Source organism: Podarcis pityusensis, assembly GCF_964106645.2.
Source record: "Podarcis pityusensis genome assembly, chromosome: 9".
Classification (NCBI taxonomy): Eukaryota; Metazoa; Chordata; class Lepidosauria; order Squamata; family Lacertidae; genus Podarcis; species Podarcis pityusensis.
Genome location: NC_138034.1, coordinates 66,958,281 through 66,978,994, shown reverse-complemented (window position 1 = coordinate 66,978,994; position 20,714 = coordinate 66,958,281). Strand labels below are relative to the sequence as shown.

Sequence of the window (20,714 nt, the reverse complement as noted above, 5' to 3'; positions counted from 1 at the left end):
GCCTATAGGAACATAAACTTCTGCAGCATGAATAAGGGGATCAGGTTGCTCTCTTTCTCTCCCCCCCCCACTCTTTCTTCCCCACGTGACTTTCTCAGGAATCTTTGCCAGCAATATCACCACCACAGCCCCTTTTCCCTGGGTCCATTTTCGCACTGCATGGGAGAGGGAGGTGGAGGAGAACCTCTTTAAAAAAAGAAAGGAAGGAAGGAAGAAAGCCAGGAGAGAGGAAGAGAAGGACGGACCTTGCCCCTCTCCCTCCTATGGAGAGTGGATTTCGACTACAGGCGCCTTGGAGAGTCTTTGCGGCTGCCTGCCTGCATGTGTGCCTTGTGGTATCTCTTTTGCAAATCACCTGCAGACTGAAATTATCCTCTCTGCTCCCAGGACGTATTGCAGGGGGAGCGTTTTAAAAAATCCCCTATTTTTGCGCGGATCTGCTACGCTAAAGGGGGAGAAATTCTACCATCTCACACGCGCGGCGAGGCGGAGGGAGGGGAGGGAAAGCCCCGCTTTAAAAAAACCAAAACGCCTGCTGTGTTTTCTTTCTGGAGAAACGCCCCTCTTTCTCTCCCCCTCTCCCTAACCAGCCAGGCAGCCTCCCCTTGCTGCTTTCGCAGGAGAAGCGGCGTGAGAGGAGATCAGCTTCTGGAGGGGACCTGCAAAGTTTCCTCGAGGAGCCCCCCCAAAAGAGGGCGAGGAGTGGAAGAAGGATCCGGGCGGGGTGGGAAGGGGGCGCGCTTTGGCGCTGTGCCCGACCCAGGGCGCGTGGCGCGCCAGGCGGAGGATCCGCAAGATCCGAGGCGCCTTTGTGGGTGGCGCGGCGGCGGCGCCCCAAAGTGGACTTTGAAAAGGACGGAGGGTCTCCGAGATAGGGAGAAAGCAGGAATTAAGAGGGAGAGGAGAGGGGCGAGAGGTCTCCTCGCCTCGGGTGTTTGTCGACCAATCGCTCCGCCGGGGGGAACTTTGCCGGGCAGGGGGACAACTTGGAGAGGACGGCAGCTCTCCGAAGAGACGCGCGGCGGCGGTGGCGGTTCTCGTCCTGCTCCTTCCCCCGGATCCGTCCCTGGGCGCAAAGGTGACCCACCGCTGGGTGATTTACGGCTGCTCTCTGCCCTACGGCTCGCCCGCACTGTAAATACGCGCTGGGGTCGCCAGAGCGCGGAGAGAGCCTCTTCCTCTCCACCAAGACGGGAGCGCAAGGCTGGGGCGCCACCTGACATCTCCACGAACCCCAAAAAACCAGGGACTCTTCCCCACCCCCCGGAACCAAAAGCGTGTGTACCTGCTGTTAGTTTTGTTCCTGGGATAGAAAAAGGCTTTGATTCCCCCTCTAAAAGCTGCCTTCGGATGCTGCACGAAGCTCCTGCCGAGAGAAGGTCCTTTGGGGCTTAAGAAAAAAGAAACAATTTTCCCCCTTTTAAAATATAACCTCTGCTTAACTATGGATTTCCTGGCGGCGTGGATGCGTCTGCTGCTCGTCTTGGCTGCCTTTGCAGTTTTGCCCCATCAGGCTGAAGGTGAGTAAAAGCTTCAGCTCTGGACTTCATTGATTTCGCTTTACAGAGAGAAGTTGGGCCGCTTAATGAGATTCTGCGGCGAGGTTTCCCTGCTGAAGTTGGGCTGGAGATGATCTATGGGGCTGGCACCGTCTTGCTTTTTTATTTTTAGTTTTTTTAAGCAACAAGCCCGACCACCACCACCACCTGAGAATCTCTGTGATCCTCTTGAGGAAGAATGCTTAGGGGACTCTCCCAAGAGCAAAAAAATGCTGCTAAGTCTCTGTGTTAAGTTGCCCAGAGCCTGCAACTCTTCTTGGCTTAAGAGCACAAGAAGTGCATTGTAGGATCAGACGAAAGCGCTTAGGAAGCTGCCTTATCACCAGTTCATCTAGCCTGGTATTGTCTACACTGACTTGCAGGCAGGAATTCTTATTCCAGCCCTATCTGGGAATGGCGGGAATTGAACCCGGTACCTTCTGTACGCAAAGCAGGTCTTCTGCTACAGATCGGTGGCTCCATCATACAAATGGAGCTGGTTTATCCTGAGTCAGACCCCTGTTCTGTCTACTTCAGGATTGTTTTATGACAGGCTCCCTAGAGATGAGAGCTGTTCGACTCTCATGAGAAGTGCTGGATGTTTTAAAGCAGAGGTTTGGAGGGCATCTGTTATGCATGATTTAGTTGAGATTTCTGCATTGTCTGGGGTTGGTCTAGATGACCCTCGGGTCCCTTCCAGCTTTCCAATTCTGTGATTCTATCTGTAGTCACTAGGGACAGTGAACCGGAGACCTTTTGCATGCAGTGCAGGTGCTCTACCACTGAGCCACACCCCTTCGAGGTCTGCTTAGCCCGGCAGCCACCAGAAATTGCACCCCAGTCTCCCTTATGGAACTATCTATTGCAGGCACCATCATCAATTCCCAGTGGGACTACAATTCCCACCGGTCCTGTTAGCTAGGGGTGATGGGATTTGTAGTCCCAAAACATCTGGAGGGCCAAGTTTGGGGATGCCTGATCTAGTGTCTGCAAAGAGCATTTAATCAATTGGATCAAGCCTAGGCACCCTCCCTTATCATTTTTGCACAGGCAGTGTAAAGAGCGTGGCAGCAAACTTGCCAAATGCGTGGTTGTTCGTTCTTTTTTTACAACATTGTGCCCTGAACATCTTTGAACTACTTACTTCAACACTCAGTACCCCCTTCTGAAGTTCTGCCTTTAGGTGGCACACCTTGAAAAGCAGAATGCTTTCCATGCCCTCTGATTTCCAAATTGCTCTTCAGTCTTGCCAGAATATGTCATGCGCCAGCATTGTGAACCCAGGAAGGTCCCTTACCCTGAGTTGGACCATCACACTTAGTGTTGTCTGCACTGGCTGGCAGTAGCTCACCAGGGTTTCAGGTAGGAGTCTCTCCCAGCCTTACCTCGAGATGCCAGGGGTTGAACCCGAGACCTCTTGCGTGCACTGGGATGCTGCTCCACTGGGATGCAGTCCTTCCCAAGGGATAGAATCATGGAATTGTAGAATCGAGTTGGAAGGGATCCAAGGGTCATCTAGTCCAACCCCCTGCAGTGCAAGAATATGCAACAGTCCCAAACGGGGATCGAACCTGCAGCCTTGGCCATATCTGCACCACGCTGTAGCCAACTGAGCATATCCAGGCTGCGTTTGTACATAAAGCTATGGAGGGTACCTAGCTTCCAGTGCACCTTTAATAGATGCGTAACCCACAATTAGGGGTAGGGACGCGGGTGGTGCTGTGGGTTAAACCACAGAGCCTAGGACTTGCTGATCAGAAGGTCGGCGGTTCAAATCCCCGCGACGGGGTGAGCTCCTGTTGCTCGGTCCCTGCTTCTGCCAACCTAGCAGTTCGAAAGCACGTCAAAGTGCAGTAGATAAATAGGTACCGCTCTGGCAGAAAGGTAAACAGCGTTTCCGTGCGCTGCTCTGGTTCGCCAGAAGCGGCTTAGTCATGCTGGCCACATGACCCGTAAGCTGTACGCCGGCTCCCTCGGCCAATAAAGCGAGATGAGCACCGCAACCCCAGAGTCGGCCACGACTGGACCTAATGGTCAGGGGTCCCTCTACCTTTATTTTAACCCACAACTGGCTGTATAAAACCAGCTCCTTTATGCTTTCTGCCTGGCAGTAACGACATTCACACATGAGAAGCTCAAAGATGTTTGTCTGAAAGCTCCGGGAGCTGAGACATCTTCGCCCCTGGCAGTTGCTGTTACGCTTAAGAGTTTTTTTTGCTACATGTTCATTAGAAACCAGAAATGTGAAGTGAAAACGTGACTCCCTATTTACTAGTCCTATTACTATTTTAAGACCAGTTCTGCACTCGACGGTGTGCAAAATATGCCCGTGTGTCGGGAGGTCTTGCCGCCTGCATTAGGCATGCCAATATCAATTTTTAGACGCCTTGTTTGTTTGGAAAACAATCCATCAAGGCAGTGCGCGGTAAACATTACGGCTGACATTACTTCGGCATGGACTACCCACCGATCCTGCCTGTTCCTGGAGCGCATGCAGGGGACAGTAAGATTTATTGCCGTCTCGGAGCAGCCTGGAGTGGAAAAAGTGGCTGGATGACATAAGGCCTGGAGAGTTTAATTGTGCATAAAAACTCTCTTACCTGCTCTCATGCTCAAGTCCCCCCCCTTCTTACTCCAAGAGTCGTTTCACCCACAAAAGCCACATTTCTGATCCCAGCTTCGTGCTTTGCTGCCATTTGACCTGGGTGCGTGCTTGATTTCTCTTTACTTCACCCAATAATCTCTAGTTCTTTGATTTCTCTGAACTCGGCGATTCTCTGCTGAACGCGTGAGCTGCCTCCACTGCTTCTTGGAATTGACTTTAGGGGATACGGGCCTTTGGTCTGTGGCGATTACTCCTGGGGTGGCTCACAAAGACCTTGCTTGATGCCACAGTCAGTGATGATGCAAGCATGGACTGGCCATCAAAGTACCAGGGAGAGGGTTGTAGCTCAGAGGTATAGCATCTGCCTTGCAAGCAGAAGGTCCCAAGTTCAGTCACCAGGTAGGGGAAAAAATGCCTGAAATCCTGGAGAGCTGCTGTCAGTCAGTGTGGACAGTACAGTGGTACCTTGGTTCTCAAACACCTTGGTACGCAAACAACTTGGAACCCAAACACTGCAAACCCGGAAGTAAGTGTTCTGAGTTGCAGACTTTTTTTGGAACTCGAACGTACTCTGCTTTGTGTGTTACACTTCCGATTTGAGTGCCACACTTCCATTTTGAGTGTTAACGCTGAGGTCTGTCTCTTTTTGCTATTTATTTTGCGTTTTTGTTTTTGTCACTGTGTGGAACCCAGTTCAGCTACTGACTGATTGATTGTGTGACTGCAGTACATTGTTTATTGCTTTCATTTTAGGGAACAATGTCTTGTTAAATAGTAAAATTCATGTTAAATTGCTGTGTAGGTTTTTTTTGAAAGTCTGGGACGGATTAATCCATTTTGCATTCCTTTCTATGGAAAAGCGCGCCTTGGTTTTGGAACGATTTGATTTTGGAATATACTTCCCAAACAGATTAAGTTTGAGAACTGAGGTACCACTCAGGTTAAGAACTTAATTCATTCTGGAGGTCCGTTCTTAACCTGAAACTGTTCTTAACCTGAGGTACCACTTTAGCTAATGGTGCCTCCTGCTGCCACCACGCTGCCGCTGCACAATTTCTGTTCTCATCCTGAAGCAAAATTCTCAACCCGAGGTACTATTTCTGGGTTAGTGGAGTCTGTAACCTGAAGCATCTGTAACCTAAAGTGTCTGTAACCCGAGGTGCCACTGTACTAAGCTTGGTACATGGCAGCTTCCTATGATTTTTGCTGAGTCTGCAAAATGTCCGGGAAAACCTAGATGTATGGCAAGTAGGGCGATTAAAATAATACTACTAATAAAAATGCTATAAAATGTTTTTAAAAGCCCAAAAACTTACTTTGGGCAGAGGTGGTATACATTTGAGAGAGTCTTAAAAAAAGTTCAACAATTTGGGGTTCTTATGCCTGCTTAGTTTTCATCCAAGTGAGAGCCCCCGGTAGAACTTTGTAAATCGAAGCTCCCTTCTCTCGCTTGCTCACTTTAACCAGAATTCAGACTCTTCAAACAAAGCAATTGGCTGGAGGTTAGAGATGAAGGGAGCCACTGTGCAAATTATAATTAACTTGTGGAACACGTTTCCACAGAATCTGATGATTCCAACTAACTTGAAGGGTTTTTAGTTCACAGAGGATAGATCTATTTAAAAAAGAGAACCAGTCTTTTAGCTATTAATGCTGAAAACTAAAAACTTTAAAAAATTTGAACCTCTCTCTACAGTGGCAGTCTAGATGAGGATCAACAAAAGGACAAGGCTGCCACTTTCACACTCTGTTGTGAGCTCCTAGAAGCTGTTTTGGGGAAAATGCAGTTTGGGTACACATTGTCGTTTACTCTGGTCCCAGTGAGCTCACACAACCTTATCCACAGTGAAGAGCTATCCCACAGTTTCTTGAGGAATGCTGCTGTTTGATGCATTTCCCGCCAAACCAGCTTTAACCAAAGCCACGTCCACTTTGCGGTTAAGCAGAGGTGCGTACATTTGAGAGAGCCGCTGCGCATCATGCTCAGATTACACCTTCATGAACAGTGTGTGAATGCAGAGGAGAGGGGGAAGCCAAACAGGTAATGTGCAACAGGTGAAGGCATTCCCTCCCCCTCTCTGGGATGTGCAGTCGCAACTTGAAATGCAGTGGGAAGGAAACAGCCTCACTGGGTTTTAAACCACTGGTGTTCACATAACCACAGAGTTCAGGTGTCCTGATGGGATACGTTGCTTTAGCTCAATGTCCCCCAAAAGCTCTGCGCATCCCTGTTCTTTTGCTAGCCTTCACTAACAAAATGTTGTTCAGCTGACCAGTCCGTGGACTAGGGAGCAGAGTTCTTGCCTGCTATTTCCACCTCCCGGACCTCCCTCTGTTTAGCTAAACCTGTGAACCCAGCAGACAAAATACCGTATTTTTTGCTCTATAAGACTCAGTTTTTCCCTCCCCAAAAGTAAGGGGAAATGTGTGTGCGTCTTATGGATTGAATGCAGGCTGCGCAGCTATCCCAGAAGCCAGAACAGCAAGAGGGATCGCTGCTTTCGCTGTGCAGCGATCCCTCTTGCTGTTCTAGCTTCTGAGATTCAGAATATTTTTTTTTCTTGTTTTCCTCCTCCAAAAACTAGGTGCGTCTTATAGAGCGAAAAAATACGGTATGTGGATGGTTTTTTTTGGTTTTTTGCAGGCTTTCCTCCTGATTGTGTGTTCAGACATTGTGCACGCAGACAAGCTGTATGTACAAGCTGTGCATGGGCTCTTTCCATGGGTTTGTCTGAACAGATGGAGAGCAGAACCGATAGGCATGATTCCTCCTTCTGTGCGTGCAATATATAAGGAGCAGTCATCTGAATAGAGCTCACGAATGTGAAGCTTAAAGGAAAGGGCTGTTTCTCAGTGGCAGAGAACATCTGCTCTGCATGCAGAAAAATAAAAATAAAAATGTATTACTTATACCCCGCCCATCTGGTTGGGTTTCCCCAGCCACTCTGGGCGTCTCACAACAGAATATTAAAAACACAATAAAACATCAAACACTAAAAACTTCCCTAAACAAAGCTGCCTTCAGATGTCTTCTAAAAGTCAGATAGTGGTTTATTTCCTTGACATCTGATGGGAGGGCGTTCCACAGGGAGGGTGCCACTACCCTGGCCTCAACTAGAGCCAGGGCTTTCTCGGCTGCGGCTCCAATCTGGTGGAACGCTCTGTCACAAGAGACTAGGGCCCTGCGGGACCTGACATCGTTCCGCAAGGCCTGCAAGACAGAGTTGTTCCACCAGGCCTTTGGTCAGGGCCCAGCCTGACTCCCTCCTCTGGCAACCTGCACAGAACTTTGCTTAACGGTTGCCATTAATTTGATTTTAATTAATTTTTATAATGAAATGTTTTAGAATGTTGGATTATTTGATTGTTTGATTATTTGATTGTTGTTAGCCGCCCTGAGCCCGGCTTTGGCTGGGGAGGGCGGGATATAAATAAAATTTATTATTATTATTATTATTATTATTATTATTATTATTTATTATTACCAAGAAGGCCCTCTGCCTGGTTCCCAGGTTCAGTCCCTGGCATCTGGGAGAGTCCCAGAATACTTGAAATGCCCTCTATAAATGTTACGCCATAAATATCTCTCGCCGGTGAAAATAGGCAATGTGGCAGAGGTGGTTTGAACACACATCGGATGCCCTGAAAACAAATGTTTGTGCAGACAAATGACTTCCACCCCACTTAAGTTTAATTGCAATCTGAGTTGACTGTTTTTGCTTTCCTACTTAAGAGGGGTCCTTTTTAACTCTCTATATGCTGCCCTTCAATTTAGCAAAATCTCAGGGTAATTCCAGGTGATGTTCTGAAGGCAGAGGAGCATATGCGACTACGCATTTTGCTGAAGCTAAGCAGGTCTGGGTCTGGATGGGAGACCGCCTGCATATTGGAAGAAAAGTGGGATATAAATGTAAAGAGGCAGGAATCAAATCAAGATAAAACAAGAGGGAGGGGAGGGGGAAGCAAGCAGAAGTAAAATAATAAAAGTTGATGCAGCAGGATCTCACACAAGGGACCCTTCATCCACCAGTGGCACTGATCCTGGCTAGACTGCACTTGCTGTCAATTAGTTTCTGGGCGCAAGTCAAAGTGCTGGTTTTGACCTATACGGCCTTAAATGGCTCAGGATTGCAATGCAAGGATCGCCTCTCCCCCTATGAGCTGACCTAGCCCTTCTTTATATGCCTCCTCCACGAGAGGTCTGGAGGGTGAGAACATGAGAACTGGGCCTTTTTTGTGGTGGCTCCCCGTTTGTGGAACACTCTCCCCAGGGAGGCTTGCCTGGTGCCTTCATTACATATCTTTAGATGCCAGGTGAAAATGTTCCTCTTCAACTAGGCCTTTGATTGATTAATATCCGATGCCCTTTTAAATGTGTTTGGGGGAGGGTTTGTTCGTTCTTTATTTCTGTTCTGTCCTTTGTGTTTTTATGCCGCAAACTGCCCAGAGGTCTTTGGATGCAGATTTAACAAATAAAATAAAATAATACCTGGAGCTGGGCCTGGAGGCAGGGTGCATGCAGGATGAGGGATAGCTCAGTCTATTGAACAGGAGAACTCTCAATCCCAGGGTTGTGGGTTCCAGCCCCAAATTGGGCAAATGATTCCTGCATTGCAGGGAGTTGGACTAGATGACCCCCGTGGTCCCTTCCAGCTCTAGGATTCTGTGTCTTAGCTCAGGGATTGAGCACATGCTTTGCACACAGAAAGCCCCAGGCTCTATTCTTCGCACTTCTAAATCCTTGACAGATAGACTGGTGACTGAGAGTGGCCGCCGAGACCATATAACACTGAAAGACCTACATTGGCTCCCAATGAATTTCCAAGGACAATTCAAAGTGTTGGTGCTGACCATTAACACCCTAAATGGCCTCGGTCCAGTATACCTGAAGGGGCGTCTCCACCCCCATCGTTCTGCCCGGACACAGCTCTGAGGGCCTTCTGGCGGTTCCCTCGCTGCGAGAAGCCAAGTCACAGGGAACCAGGCAGAGGGCCTTCTCGGTGGTGGCGCCTGCCCTGTGGAACGCCCTCCTACCAGATGTCAAGGAAATAAACAACTACCTGACTTTTAGAAGACATCTGACGGAAAGTGTTTAATGTTTGATGTTATTATTATTATTAATAATAGTACTTTGTTGGAAGCTGCCCGGAGTTGCTGGGGAAACCCAGCCAGATGGGTGGTATGATGATGATGATGCTGGGAATGTCTCCTGTCTAAAACAGTAGAGTGCTGCTGCCAGCCAGTGTGGACAGAATGGAGCTAGTTGGACCAGTGACCTGACTCTGTGTGAGCGGATCTCTTTAGGGAGGTTCTGTATTCCAGGGGCAGAGTATGTGTTTATGTTTGTATGCAGAAGATCCGGGAAGAGCCTCTGGACTGAAACCTTGCAGACTGAGGCCCTGCCCACCAGTGTAGACAACACTGATCTCAATTGGAGCCACGATCCAACTCAGGATAAGGCAGTTTCCTATGTTCCTATTAGTTACCCTTCAACAAACGGCAACTATTTCGTCCTGCAATAAGGGTGATTAAAGATTGTCCACAGGGCAGGTTTCCTTGCTCCTTCCGCTATCCGAAGTGGGCATTTGCTGTGATGGATTAGTTTGGAATAATGAACTCCTGGCTCTCTGTTCGCAATCCCCGGCAAAAGAGTAGGCAGCTTTCCAAATTAAATTTTCTCTTCCCCTCTATCCACATGCTATTTGCGTCTGGCTGGCTGCACCAGTTACTTTTTGGGGGGTGGGCGGGTGGGGGCTGCCAACAGTTGAAGTCCCACAGCATGAATTTGAAGTGTTGTGATGCTGCTTTAAGCAGCCCTTGTTGTTGTTGTTTAGTCGTTTAGTCGTGTCCGACTCTTCGTGACCCCATGGACCAGAGCATGCCAGGCACTCTTGTCTTCCACTGCCTCCCGCAGTTTGGTCAAACTCATGCTGGTAGCTTCAAGAACACTGTCCAACCATCTTGTTCTCTGTCATCCCCTTCTCCTTGTGCCCTCCATCTTTCCCAACATCAGGGTCTTTTCCAGGGAGTCTTCTCTTCTCATGAGGTGGCCAAAGTATTGGAGCCTCAGCTTCAGTATCTGTCCTTCCAGTGAGCACTCAGGGCTGATTTCCTTAAGAATGGAGAGGTTAGATCTTTTTGCAGTCCATGGGACTCTCAAGTGTCTCCTCCAGCACCATAATTCAAAAGCATCAATTCTTCGGCGACCAGCCTTCTTTATGGTCCAGCTCTCACTTCCATACATCACTACTGGGAAAACCATAGCTTTTACTATACGGACCTTTGTTGGCAAGGTGATGTCTCTACTTTAAGCAGCCCTGGCTTCCCCCAAATATTTCTGGGAGAGCATGTTCTCCTTCATAGAGAGCATGTGTTGCAGTGGGGTCTAACAAGACATCACCTCTTGGTTACTGGGCGGGACCGTTTGGATGGCCATGACTGTGATTGGGCCAGTTTGGGTTGTTGGGGAGATTTTGATGTTACCATTTAGAGGGTTGGCCCAAAGGTTATATATTCTTGGCACAGCTTTTTTCAATCTATTTTGCTGCGTGCATCGGATTGCCCGCGCACCCTCCCTAATTTAGGGCTGTTGCGTTTGACATTGCTATGCCTGTCATGGGGTCGTCTGCTTTTGGGGCAGGGGCCTGGTAGGAATTTTGTCCATTTGGCAGATTGGCTGACACCATTTGGTTCTTGCCTACTGCGTAGCAAATCATCACAACTTGTAAGGTTGCGGTTAGGCCCTGGTTAATTTTGGTTGGTGGAGGGGGTATGATTGGCTGTGCCTGCCCCTCCAATGCTGCTGCTGCAAGGAAATTCCGTTAAAGGAATCCAGGGGTTTGCCATGCTTTTGTCCGTATCCCCGGCAAGGGGCTAGGGCCGTGCAAGCCCCTGGGAGCATGCAGGGAGGGGTGACAGTATGGTGCCCATCCCATTCTCTCCCCAATATTGTTTTCCCTTACTGGCTTTCGGAAGTCAGTTCTGTCCCTGGGCGGGGACAGATAGTCGTAACCAGTGCCTAAGCAACCACTCACATTATCTATTTTAATAAAGTTGTGGCCAAAATTATGCCAAAAACCTGAAACAAAAATTCTGTGTGAATTGTGATTTATTTAGGGGGTGGCTTGGGGACCTTGACACGCAACTGTAGTTTGTTAAGATTGCTGAGACTTGTTAGCAGGCCCCAGATTCTCCGCCCAGAGCTCCGGTTCTCCAGGTGTTCCCGTGAAGAGGAGTTGACTCTTCCAGGTTAAACCACTCTGGGACTCTCTTGTTCCAGCCTACCTTGTCAGATGGTTGTGAAGATAAAACAGGAGAGCAGCTATGTGTCTTGAACTCCTTGGAGGAAGGATGAGTTACGGATGCTGTTGACAACAGCAACGACAACTTATTTTGCAATTAGGGCAGCAGAGTTAACATAACGTGGGTGGCTTGTTAGCGGAAAATAAAACAAAAACCTGCCCAGGATTGTATGGCCGTTTGTCATGGATGCTTTAGTTTAGATTCCTGCATTGCAGTGGGTTGGACTAGATGACCGTTGGGGTCATCTGTGATTCTATGGATTGGGCCATTTTGGCAGGAATAAACTGTGGGAAACTTCGTTGTGATAATCAGAGGCCCCTGGTGATCTTTGGTTCTGTGGGCATTGAATGCCTTGTTCCCTGCTGCATTCTGAACTTTGCTTTCTTACAGCATGTACTCATAGAATCATAGAATCATAGAGTTGGAAGAGACCACAAGGGCCATCGAGTCCAACCCCCTGCCAAGCAGGAAACACCATCAGAGCACTCCTGACATATGGTTGTCAAGCCTCTGCTTAAAGACCTCCAAAGAAGGAGGCTCCACCACACTCCTTGGCAGCAAATTCCACTGACGAACAGCTCTTACTGTCAGGAAGTTCTTCCTAATGTTTAGGTGGAAACTTCTTTCTTGTAGTTTGGATCCATTGCTCCGTGTCCGTTTCTCTGGAGCAGCAGAAAACAACCTTTCTCCCTCCTCTATGTGACATCTTTTTATATATTTGAACATGGCTATCATATCACCCCTTAACCTCCTCTTCTCCAGGCTAAACATGTCCAGCTCCCTTACTGTACTCAAAGGGCCGTCTCCTGCTTTTCAAAACTGCCCTCTCACTTTGGATTTCATAGCGTTGGAAGCAGGCAATCAGCTTCCTGCGCAGGCCCTGGCCTTGACACTTTTATTAACGGTCTGGCAGGTGCGGTGCAGAAGTGGCTGTTGCTGCCTCCTTGGGGAGACCAACTGCAGCGCTGGCCATAAACCCTTCCTTTGTCTCCGCGTCCCCAGGCGGCATTGAACCAAATCCTCGTGTCCTTCAGAACCCCCAGCGATTGCATCCTGCAGCAGAGCCACTTGCGCCTCGAAGACGAGAGAGGCGTCACTTTTCACCAAACAAATGGCCAGTGTCTGGCTTGACTTTTTTTGCAATTCCCTTTAGGTGCTTTCGAAGGCACTTCTCTTTTTCTTAAGAAAGAAAGAAAGAAAGAAAGAAAGAAAGAAAGCTTTAAGAAATAAGGCGTGTGTGGTGCATCGTGATTTCCATAAAAGCATTGCTTTACTCTCTCCAAGAGGCTTTATTTCCTACCCAGGCCTTCTCAGCCTGGTGCATTGGACTACAACTCCCATCAGTCCCGACTTGCAGCTGGGGCTCATGGAAGTTGTAGTCCAAAACATCTGGAAGGTGACAGGTTGGCAAAGAATGTCCTCCCTGTAAGTCTCTCTCTCTCTCTCTCTCTCTCTCTCTCTCTCTCTGTCTCTCAAATAATTTTTTTTTTTTTTTGCACATGTTTTCCAAACATAATATCCCATCTTATACAATACAACAAACCTTTGTCTATCACAGCCTAGGACTTCTGTCAACCTCAACTAATGGTTTTCTAACCTCCTTTCTGATTTTGCATTTTATTTTAATAGTCATTGCTATAAAATCCAAATCCTCAATAAACTCCTTCTTAGTCCTTTTTTGCAATAATTCATAGTCCTCCCTGTAAGTCTCATTTGTAGAAGGTGTATTAAAAAAAATAACTGTAGCAGATGAAAAAGCAACAGCAGCAACCCTGTGATTTTTGCATGAGTGTCAGCTGTGACTTATTCTAAGCAAGAGCTTGCCAGCTCAGGAGTGTGTGATTTAATCCTTCCTACATTTTACTTTGCGATACAGTGAAATGCTTGCCCGCAGTTTCAAGCGGGGAAATGTTTTTCAGGTTGCAACACTTCCATGCTGTGCTGGGCTCTCTTTGTCAGAGGAGTTTAAGCAGGGACTCAGCTGCCATCTGTCAAGGATGCTGTAGTCACAACCTGGGTTGCAGATCCTATGTTGAGCAGGAGGTTACCAGAGGGGCTCCAGTGCCCCTTTTAGCCCTCTGTGGATAGTGTGCCAGGGCTGTGCACTGGCTTATGGGGATGTGGGTGGAGCTGTGGTCTAAACCACTGTGCCTCTTGGGCTTGCCAATCAGAAGGTTGGCGGTTCGAATCCTCGCAACAGGGTGAGCTCATGTTGCTCTGTCCCAGCTCCTGCCAACCTCATAATAATAATAATAATAATAATAGTAATAGTAATATATCTTTATTTATGCTCCGCCCTCCCCGGCCAGAGCCAGACTCAGGGCGGCTAACACCCGTGAAATTACAATAAAAACATAATAGGGGAGGGAAAAAAACCACAATTTAAAATACAGGTTAAAATACAATTTAAAATGCAGCCTCATTTTAATAATAGCCCATAGATCAATACCATAAGGGGAGGGAAACGTAAGGGTCAGACTGAGTCCAAACCAAAGGCCAGGCGGAACAGCTCTGTCTTGCAGGCCCTGCGGAAAGATGTCAAGTCGCGCAGGGCCCTAGTCTCTTGTGACAGAGCGTTCCACCAAGTCGGGGCCAGTACTGAAAAGGCCCTGGCCCTAGTTGAGACCAATCTAACCACCTTGCGACTTGGGACCTCCAAAATGTTGTCATTTGTGGACCTTAAGGTCCTCCGCGGGGCATACCAGGAGAGGCGGTCCCATAGGTACATGGGTCATAGCAGTTTGAAAGCACGCCAGTGCAAGTAGATAAATAGGTACTGCTGCGGCGGGAAGGTAAACGGTGTTTCCATGTGCTCTGGTTTCCGTCACCGGTATTCTGTTGTGCCAGAAGCGGTTTTGTCCTGCTGGCCACATGATCCGGAAAGCTATCTGTGGACAAATGCTGGCTCCCTTGGCCTGAAAGCGAGATGAGCGCCACAACCCCATAGTCACCTTTGACTGGACTTAACCGTCCAGGCGTCCTTTACCTTTACCTTTTACCTTACTGGTTTGACCCAGTTTGACCCAGAATTTGACCAGAACAGGTTGAGACAGTCCTGGATTGGGTCCACCCAGAGCAATATGGGGCTGTCAAATGGAGTCACGTGGCTTCACCCGAAGCGTCATTGTTCCCATTGACAGAACTCGGCTCATGCTTTGGCACGGCCATTTATAGCCCCACCTCCTTCTCTGGCTCCCTCCCACTCCCTCGCTTCAGAATTTCAGTGGATGATGGGAAGTGTAGTCTTTTGCACACGAAACCGTACCTGTCTCCCAGGAGACCTCCGCCAAAACAAAAGATGCCCTTTGCATAAAAATGGGGACGAGTCGTCTAGTTTGCGCTCATGGGCCAAGGCGGAATTCCAATACTTGTGCAACCTCTGCGATTAGTTAGGGGTTCAACCCTAATCAAAGACTGCTAGGACTCTCAATTGATCAGGAGCAATTGGTCCCTATTTGTCCCAGCTTGGATGGGGCACTCCAGAGCATTGGATTGTGCCCTGAATCGGATTGAGAGGGACGTGCCGAGACCTCGTATTGCATATGCTCCAACTGTCCTATTTACCAAGTCAGTGTCTATTTTCTGGTCCCTCCTAAATCAGGGTCAAACTAGATGTGATGTTAATAGCACAAATATTGTACTTATTTTAATCCTCTGCCTCTATTTTGGCCGGCACAAGTCACTGGCTCTGCTTTGCCCCTATGATACCCTGTTAACTTTTTTCTGCGTGAATTTCTAAAATTCTTGTGATGTGTTCCCTTGGATCTGAGTTCAGGTCCTGCCCCAAACCCCTAATATCTGCAGAAGCTAAAATTCTAGCATTTGGGTCAAAGGCATCCTTTCTAGCATGTTCTGAGTATTCATACCAATGTGCTGTGCATAGTTCGTTGCAGTGTTCCATTTCATGCCCTGCAGCTGCTGAGATACATTTTAGAATGGATGATAACTTATTTTAGGAACATCTGTGGTTTCCTAGGCTCCTTTCAACAGAAACAAGCACTCTTCCAGGCTTGAAGTTGGTGGAAGACAAGCTGTTAAAGGATAAACTCATTTCTGCTGTGCTTCTTTCTCACTTACAAAGCACCCAACTTTTTCAAAGGGCTAGGAAGCTATTAAAAGTTCAGACTTTGCATGGACAAGTGTAATGAAATCGGAAGCTCATTTATACAAAATACAGTAGGTTGAAACAATTTTAATGGTAACTGTTAACAACTGTTATAGTGATATACTATATATATTTGTGTATTTTCTTTTCCTCACTTTTATCTTCCTCATTTAAAAATAGCACCTTATATGTAAAGGAAAAAATAATAATACTGTATAAAACTGTCCCTGCTTGCAAGCTCAGAACCCAATTGAAACCACACAAAAGGAAAAAGGAATAGGGAGGGCAGAGGAAACAATAACATTAAAGCATATGTATCCATGTATGTTAACTGATGTGGTTAAACGATTTTTTAAAAAAAACCTTAGACTGAGTTTTAGCATGCATGAAAAACTTAAAACAAACCCTTATTTCCTGATGAATAGCCTTTGGACTATAATGTAACTTAAATAGAAAACTATATGTAGAAAGATTTTTTCTCCAAAAGAATTTTATTTTAAAAATCCAATTTAAATTTTAAAAAACTGATTTTTTAAAATTTTTTTTAAAAATCATTGATTTTTATCCACCCTTGTTCGGTGACCTTTGCAGGGGAACTGTCTGCAGCACCCTAAATCCGGCACTGGCCTGAGGTTGAACTTTTGCCTTGTATCCCGTTGGCTGACGGTTCAGATGCTCCTGTTGTGAGTTTGCTCCCTCCCAGCCTTTCTCAACCTGTGGATCCCCAGATGTCATTGCACTACAACTCCCATCACCCCTAGCTAGCAAGGCCAGAGCTCAGAGATGATGGGAGTTGTAGTCCAACAACATCTGGGGACCCACAGGTTGAGAACCGCTGCGAGTCCAGACACTCAGGATAGTTGGAGAAACTGTGCTGCTTGTGGAAAATGGGCTACTTTGTTGTAAAGGTAAAGGGACCCCTGACCATTAGGTCCAGTCGTGGCTGACTCTGGGGTTGCGGCGCTCATCTCGCTTTATTGGCCGAGGGAGCTGACGTACAGCTTCCGGGTCATGTGGCCAGCATGACTAAGCCGCTTCTGGCGAACCAGAGCAACGCATGGAAACACCATTTACCTTCCCGCCAGAATGGTACCTATTTATCTACTTGCACTGGTATGCTTTCAAACTGCTAGGTTGGCAGGAGCAGGGACCGAGCAAATGGGAGCTCACTCCATCACGGGGATTAGAACCGCCAACCTTCTGATCGGCAAGCCCTAGGCTCAGTGGTTTAGACCACAGCGCCACCCGCGTCCCTTTACTTTGTTGTAGGGACTGTTAAAAGTGCTCCCCCCCCTCTCCAGCACTTCCTAATTTAACAAGTTGGTTTTTATGTCTGCCTAACACAATTTTCTTTCTGGTCTTTCAGGTGTATGTGTCTACCGAGGCTCATCATTTCAGGTAGGTCAGATTTAATGTTATTTGTGACTAGCTGTGCTTGAATTAGATTTCATTTTATGGCATGGAAGGGGCTTTGTCCTTGAAGCAAATTCTAGCCTGGAAGAAGGAAAGCACAGTGCTCAGACGATGGTGGGACCGGAGAGGTCCTAGCCCCCATACCTATTGCGATGGCATCCTCTGCTACTGTTTTTGAGGTGGCTACCATAGGGCACAAGTTGGCTAGAAGTGGCGGGAGGGGGAGAGGACTTGGGGAGGGAGAATTTGCAGATTTTGCAAAAGGCCTGTCTGCTTCTTTCCCCAATGCTATCCCTTCATTGCAACAGTTACAGGTATTGCAATGTTATTGCAATAGTTGCAAAATCATTAAAAACACACACAAGGTATGGCTTTGACTGCAACCCTCAACACACTTACTTCTTCCCCAGGAAAACTTATGGATAAACATTCATAGAATTGCACTGTTTATTGATCTGAAAGGTAACTCTTATATTTGTTACATGGTCCTTTTATACTTTGGTTGTAAGTAAACTTTTTTAAAAAATGTTACAGAACTGTGATTAACTATTCTATGCATTTGTGTTTGTGTGTGACATAAAAAACCCCTGCAACTCTATATGCACATACCTGGGAGTAAGTCCCATTAAACTGGATGGGGCTTGATTTTGGGTAGACGAAGAATCATGCATAGGATTCCACTGCATATAGGGCTGTGTGTTTTGTAAGCCCTGAGGTACAGAACATGTTTGAGATTTCCGAAACTTTATTAAATTTCCCTTTTTCAGCCAGCTGTGTTTTTGTCCATGGCTGAAGGAGTGAGTACGGGAGACGATTTTCAGATAATACTCTTAAAGCCTTGATTTTATGATATAAATTGTTGCTGAGTGGTTTTGCTTTTTTCAAGAGTAATGATCTTTGTCGGCTTAGCCATGCTGTAAGAGAAAGTATTAGCTGTGTCAGGAAATGTGTATGTAAACTTTCCCCCTATGTAGAGTGTGGCATGTGGGATTAGCAAGTGTCTGAGAGATGGGTACGGTCTGATTTTTAATCTCTGCCTTAGAAGGGTGAACTGCCCTTAATATTGCTGGACCAACTTTTGGCTCAACTGTGGGTCTTTTTTTACATTTCATTGCATGGTGTGCCTAACAAAAAATGCTCCCATCAGGCTTCAATTGGAGGAAAGCGGTGAGAGATTCTAAGGTTGTTTCCAATTGACCTGTTTGAAGACTATTTATTCAGATTTGTTTGTGGAGAGGTTAGACAACGTTGCATCAATCCAAGTGTTTCCCCAAACTTTGCATTGTATTTTCCCCTTGCTTAGCTCTTTGGCAGAACGCTGATCTGTTTGGGAGGAAGTTTTGTTGTGCGATAGCTCCGCACCTACTTTAACAACGCATTGTGAATTCCACCAGTATGTGATTTTGACCTGGCAATATATCACAAATCATGGTGGGTGTTAAGGCTGGGCGATATATCATCTGAAACTGGTTTCCAGCCCATATCAAGATATTGGTTTCATAATTTTTGACCTGGCGTATATTGCGAATCATGATGTGTGTGTGTGCTATGCAAAAATCACAATGTGGGAAAAAACTGTGAAGCCAGGCAACGCCTCTACATAAAGGTAAAGGGATCCCTGAGCATTAGGTCCAGTCATGGCCGACTCTGGGGTTGCGGCACTCCTCTTGCTTTATTGGCCAAGGGAGCAAGCGTACAGTTTCCGGGTCATGTGGCCAGCATGACTAAGCCACTTCTGGCGAACTAGAGCAGCGCACAGAAACACCGTTTACCTTCCTGCCGGAGCGGGAGTATCTACTTGCACTTTGATGTGTTTTTGAACTGCTAGGTTGGCAGGAGCAGGGACCGAGCAACGGGAGCTCACCCCGTCGCGAGGATTCGAACCGCCGACCTTCTGATCGGCAAGCCCTAGGCTCTGTGATTTAACTCACAGTGCCACCTGCATCCCACCTCTACATAGTTCCAACCTTATTTCAGAAATTGTGATACATCAGCATACCACAATGTTTAGCTGGTAATATATCAAGAAGTTGAAAACCAGATATTGCCCAGCCCTCCTGGAGATGTAGTTCCAATTATTTCTGGCATGCATGGACTCGGTGGTTTCTATGCAACTCCTTCTTTTATCCCCTACCTTGTGAGGTGTGAAGTGGCCCCCATTGGTCTGGGTCTGACCTTGCTAACAGAGATTTAGCTCTCAATTTAGTGCCCTGGTGCAAACGCGATCTTTCCTCCATCCGTATCCTGCCAGTTGCTCCTTGCGTCTAACCCTCTTAGAGTTAAAATTCCTCTTCCCTCCCAACTTTGACATTGTCCCTTTAAAGCCATCCTGTTGCAAAGAGAGAGAGAGGGGATGAGATGAAATTGATTTACGGCCCGTTGTCTTTGGCGGACGGCTCGGAGGAAAGCCGGAGCAGATTGCATGCATTTGTTTCCATTAAAAATATACTGTGGAGCATCACAATGTTTTAAAGGCTATTGAGAAATCTGCCTACACTCCATCAACTCTAATAAATTGTGCGGCAGATAATTCTCCCCTCCACATTTTGGCTCGATAAGTACTGTAATATACTGGTGCTCAGAACACGCGGAAATGAGACATCAGGATGTCACCCCTGCCTGTTGACGTGCGGCTGATATTTGCAGGACTTTTTTTTCACCGGGCTTGTAGGTTTTTGTAGGTAGCAAAGACAGTGAGGATGCCAGACACGTACAGAGCTTCCCTTTCATCCTGTGCCTAAGTGACTGATTCTTAGCCCTCCGCTTATGATAGACTGCTGGTTCCTCTCCATGTATCTCCGCAGATGTCGTGGGGTGTACTGAGGAAGGAAAGTTCTCATGGCTGTGGGTGAGGGGACTGAACATCTGCCTAACGCTGAACCAGATAATGGCAGGAAGAGCTGTAGTGTGGCTAGTTGCGTCTTAATCTGTGTTTTTAATTTTTGTTCCTTCCGCCAGTTCCCCCCCCTTCCAAATTATTACAAATCGAACCAAATTAATTTATTTTAATACAATTTCTAACAGATCAGGTTTCCCTCCCCCGTTGCGTAATACGTTCACATCGCTGCATCAATTCTTATTAGTCTCTAGTTGTCATCACTTCACTTGCCATTAAACATTTCTTACAGCTGCCCCCTTGTGTGTTTTAATTTTTGTGAGGCTCCTTGAGTCCTGGTTCTGGGGGAAGAGTGTAATAATAATAATAATAATAATAATAATAATAATACTCATTCTCACAACAACCCTGTGAGATAGGTTAGGCTGAGAGGCGGTGAAGGGGTGAAGGGCCCAAGGTTACCCAGTGAGCTTCATGGCTGAGTGGGAATTTGAACCCTGGTCTCCAAGATCCTAGTCCATGGGTAGGTAAACTAAAGCCCGGGGGCTGGATCTGGCCCAATCGCCTTCGAAATCCAGCCCACTGACGGTCCAGGAACCAGCATGTTTTTACATGAGTAGAATGTGCCCTTTTATTTAAAATGCATCTCTGGGTTATTTGTGGGGCATAGGAATTCGTTCATTTTTTTCCTCCAAAATATAGTCTGGCCCCCCACAAGGTCTGAGGGACAGTGGACCGGCCCCCTGCTGAAAAAGCTTGCTGACCTCTGTCCTAGTCCAATACATTTAGTTTAGCAACTACACCACTTCTCCAAGTCCAAATAATAAAAGATCCCTTTACGATGGGAAGAACATTCACAGTCAAGACCAAATATATAAAGAGATCACCGCTGCTGTTCTTGCATAGGTATTTCCT

The 20,714-nt window shown here is 47.0% G+C and overlaps 1 protein-coding gene across 2 annotated transcripts in view; it reads left to right on the top strand.

The window, feature by feature from the left end:
- Positions 1-221: 221 nt before the first annotated feature.
- The window catches only part of FRAS1 (Fraser extracellular matrix complex subunit 1), a 369,664-nt gene continuing 349,171 nt past the window's right edge, over positions 222-20,714 (top strand). For both annotated transcript variants that reach the window (XM_081020604.1, XM_081020603.1), the window contains exons 1-2: positions 222-1,520; positions 16,917-16,948. In XM_081020604.1, the coding sequence (XP_080876730.1) occupies positions 1,445-1,520; positions 16,917-16,948 (108 nt within the window). In that variant the 5' untranslated portion in view covers positions 222-1,444. The remainder of the gene's footprint in view (positions 1,521-16,916; positions 16,949-20,714) is intronic.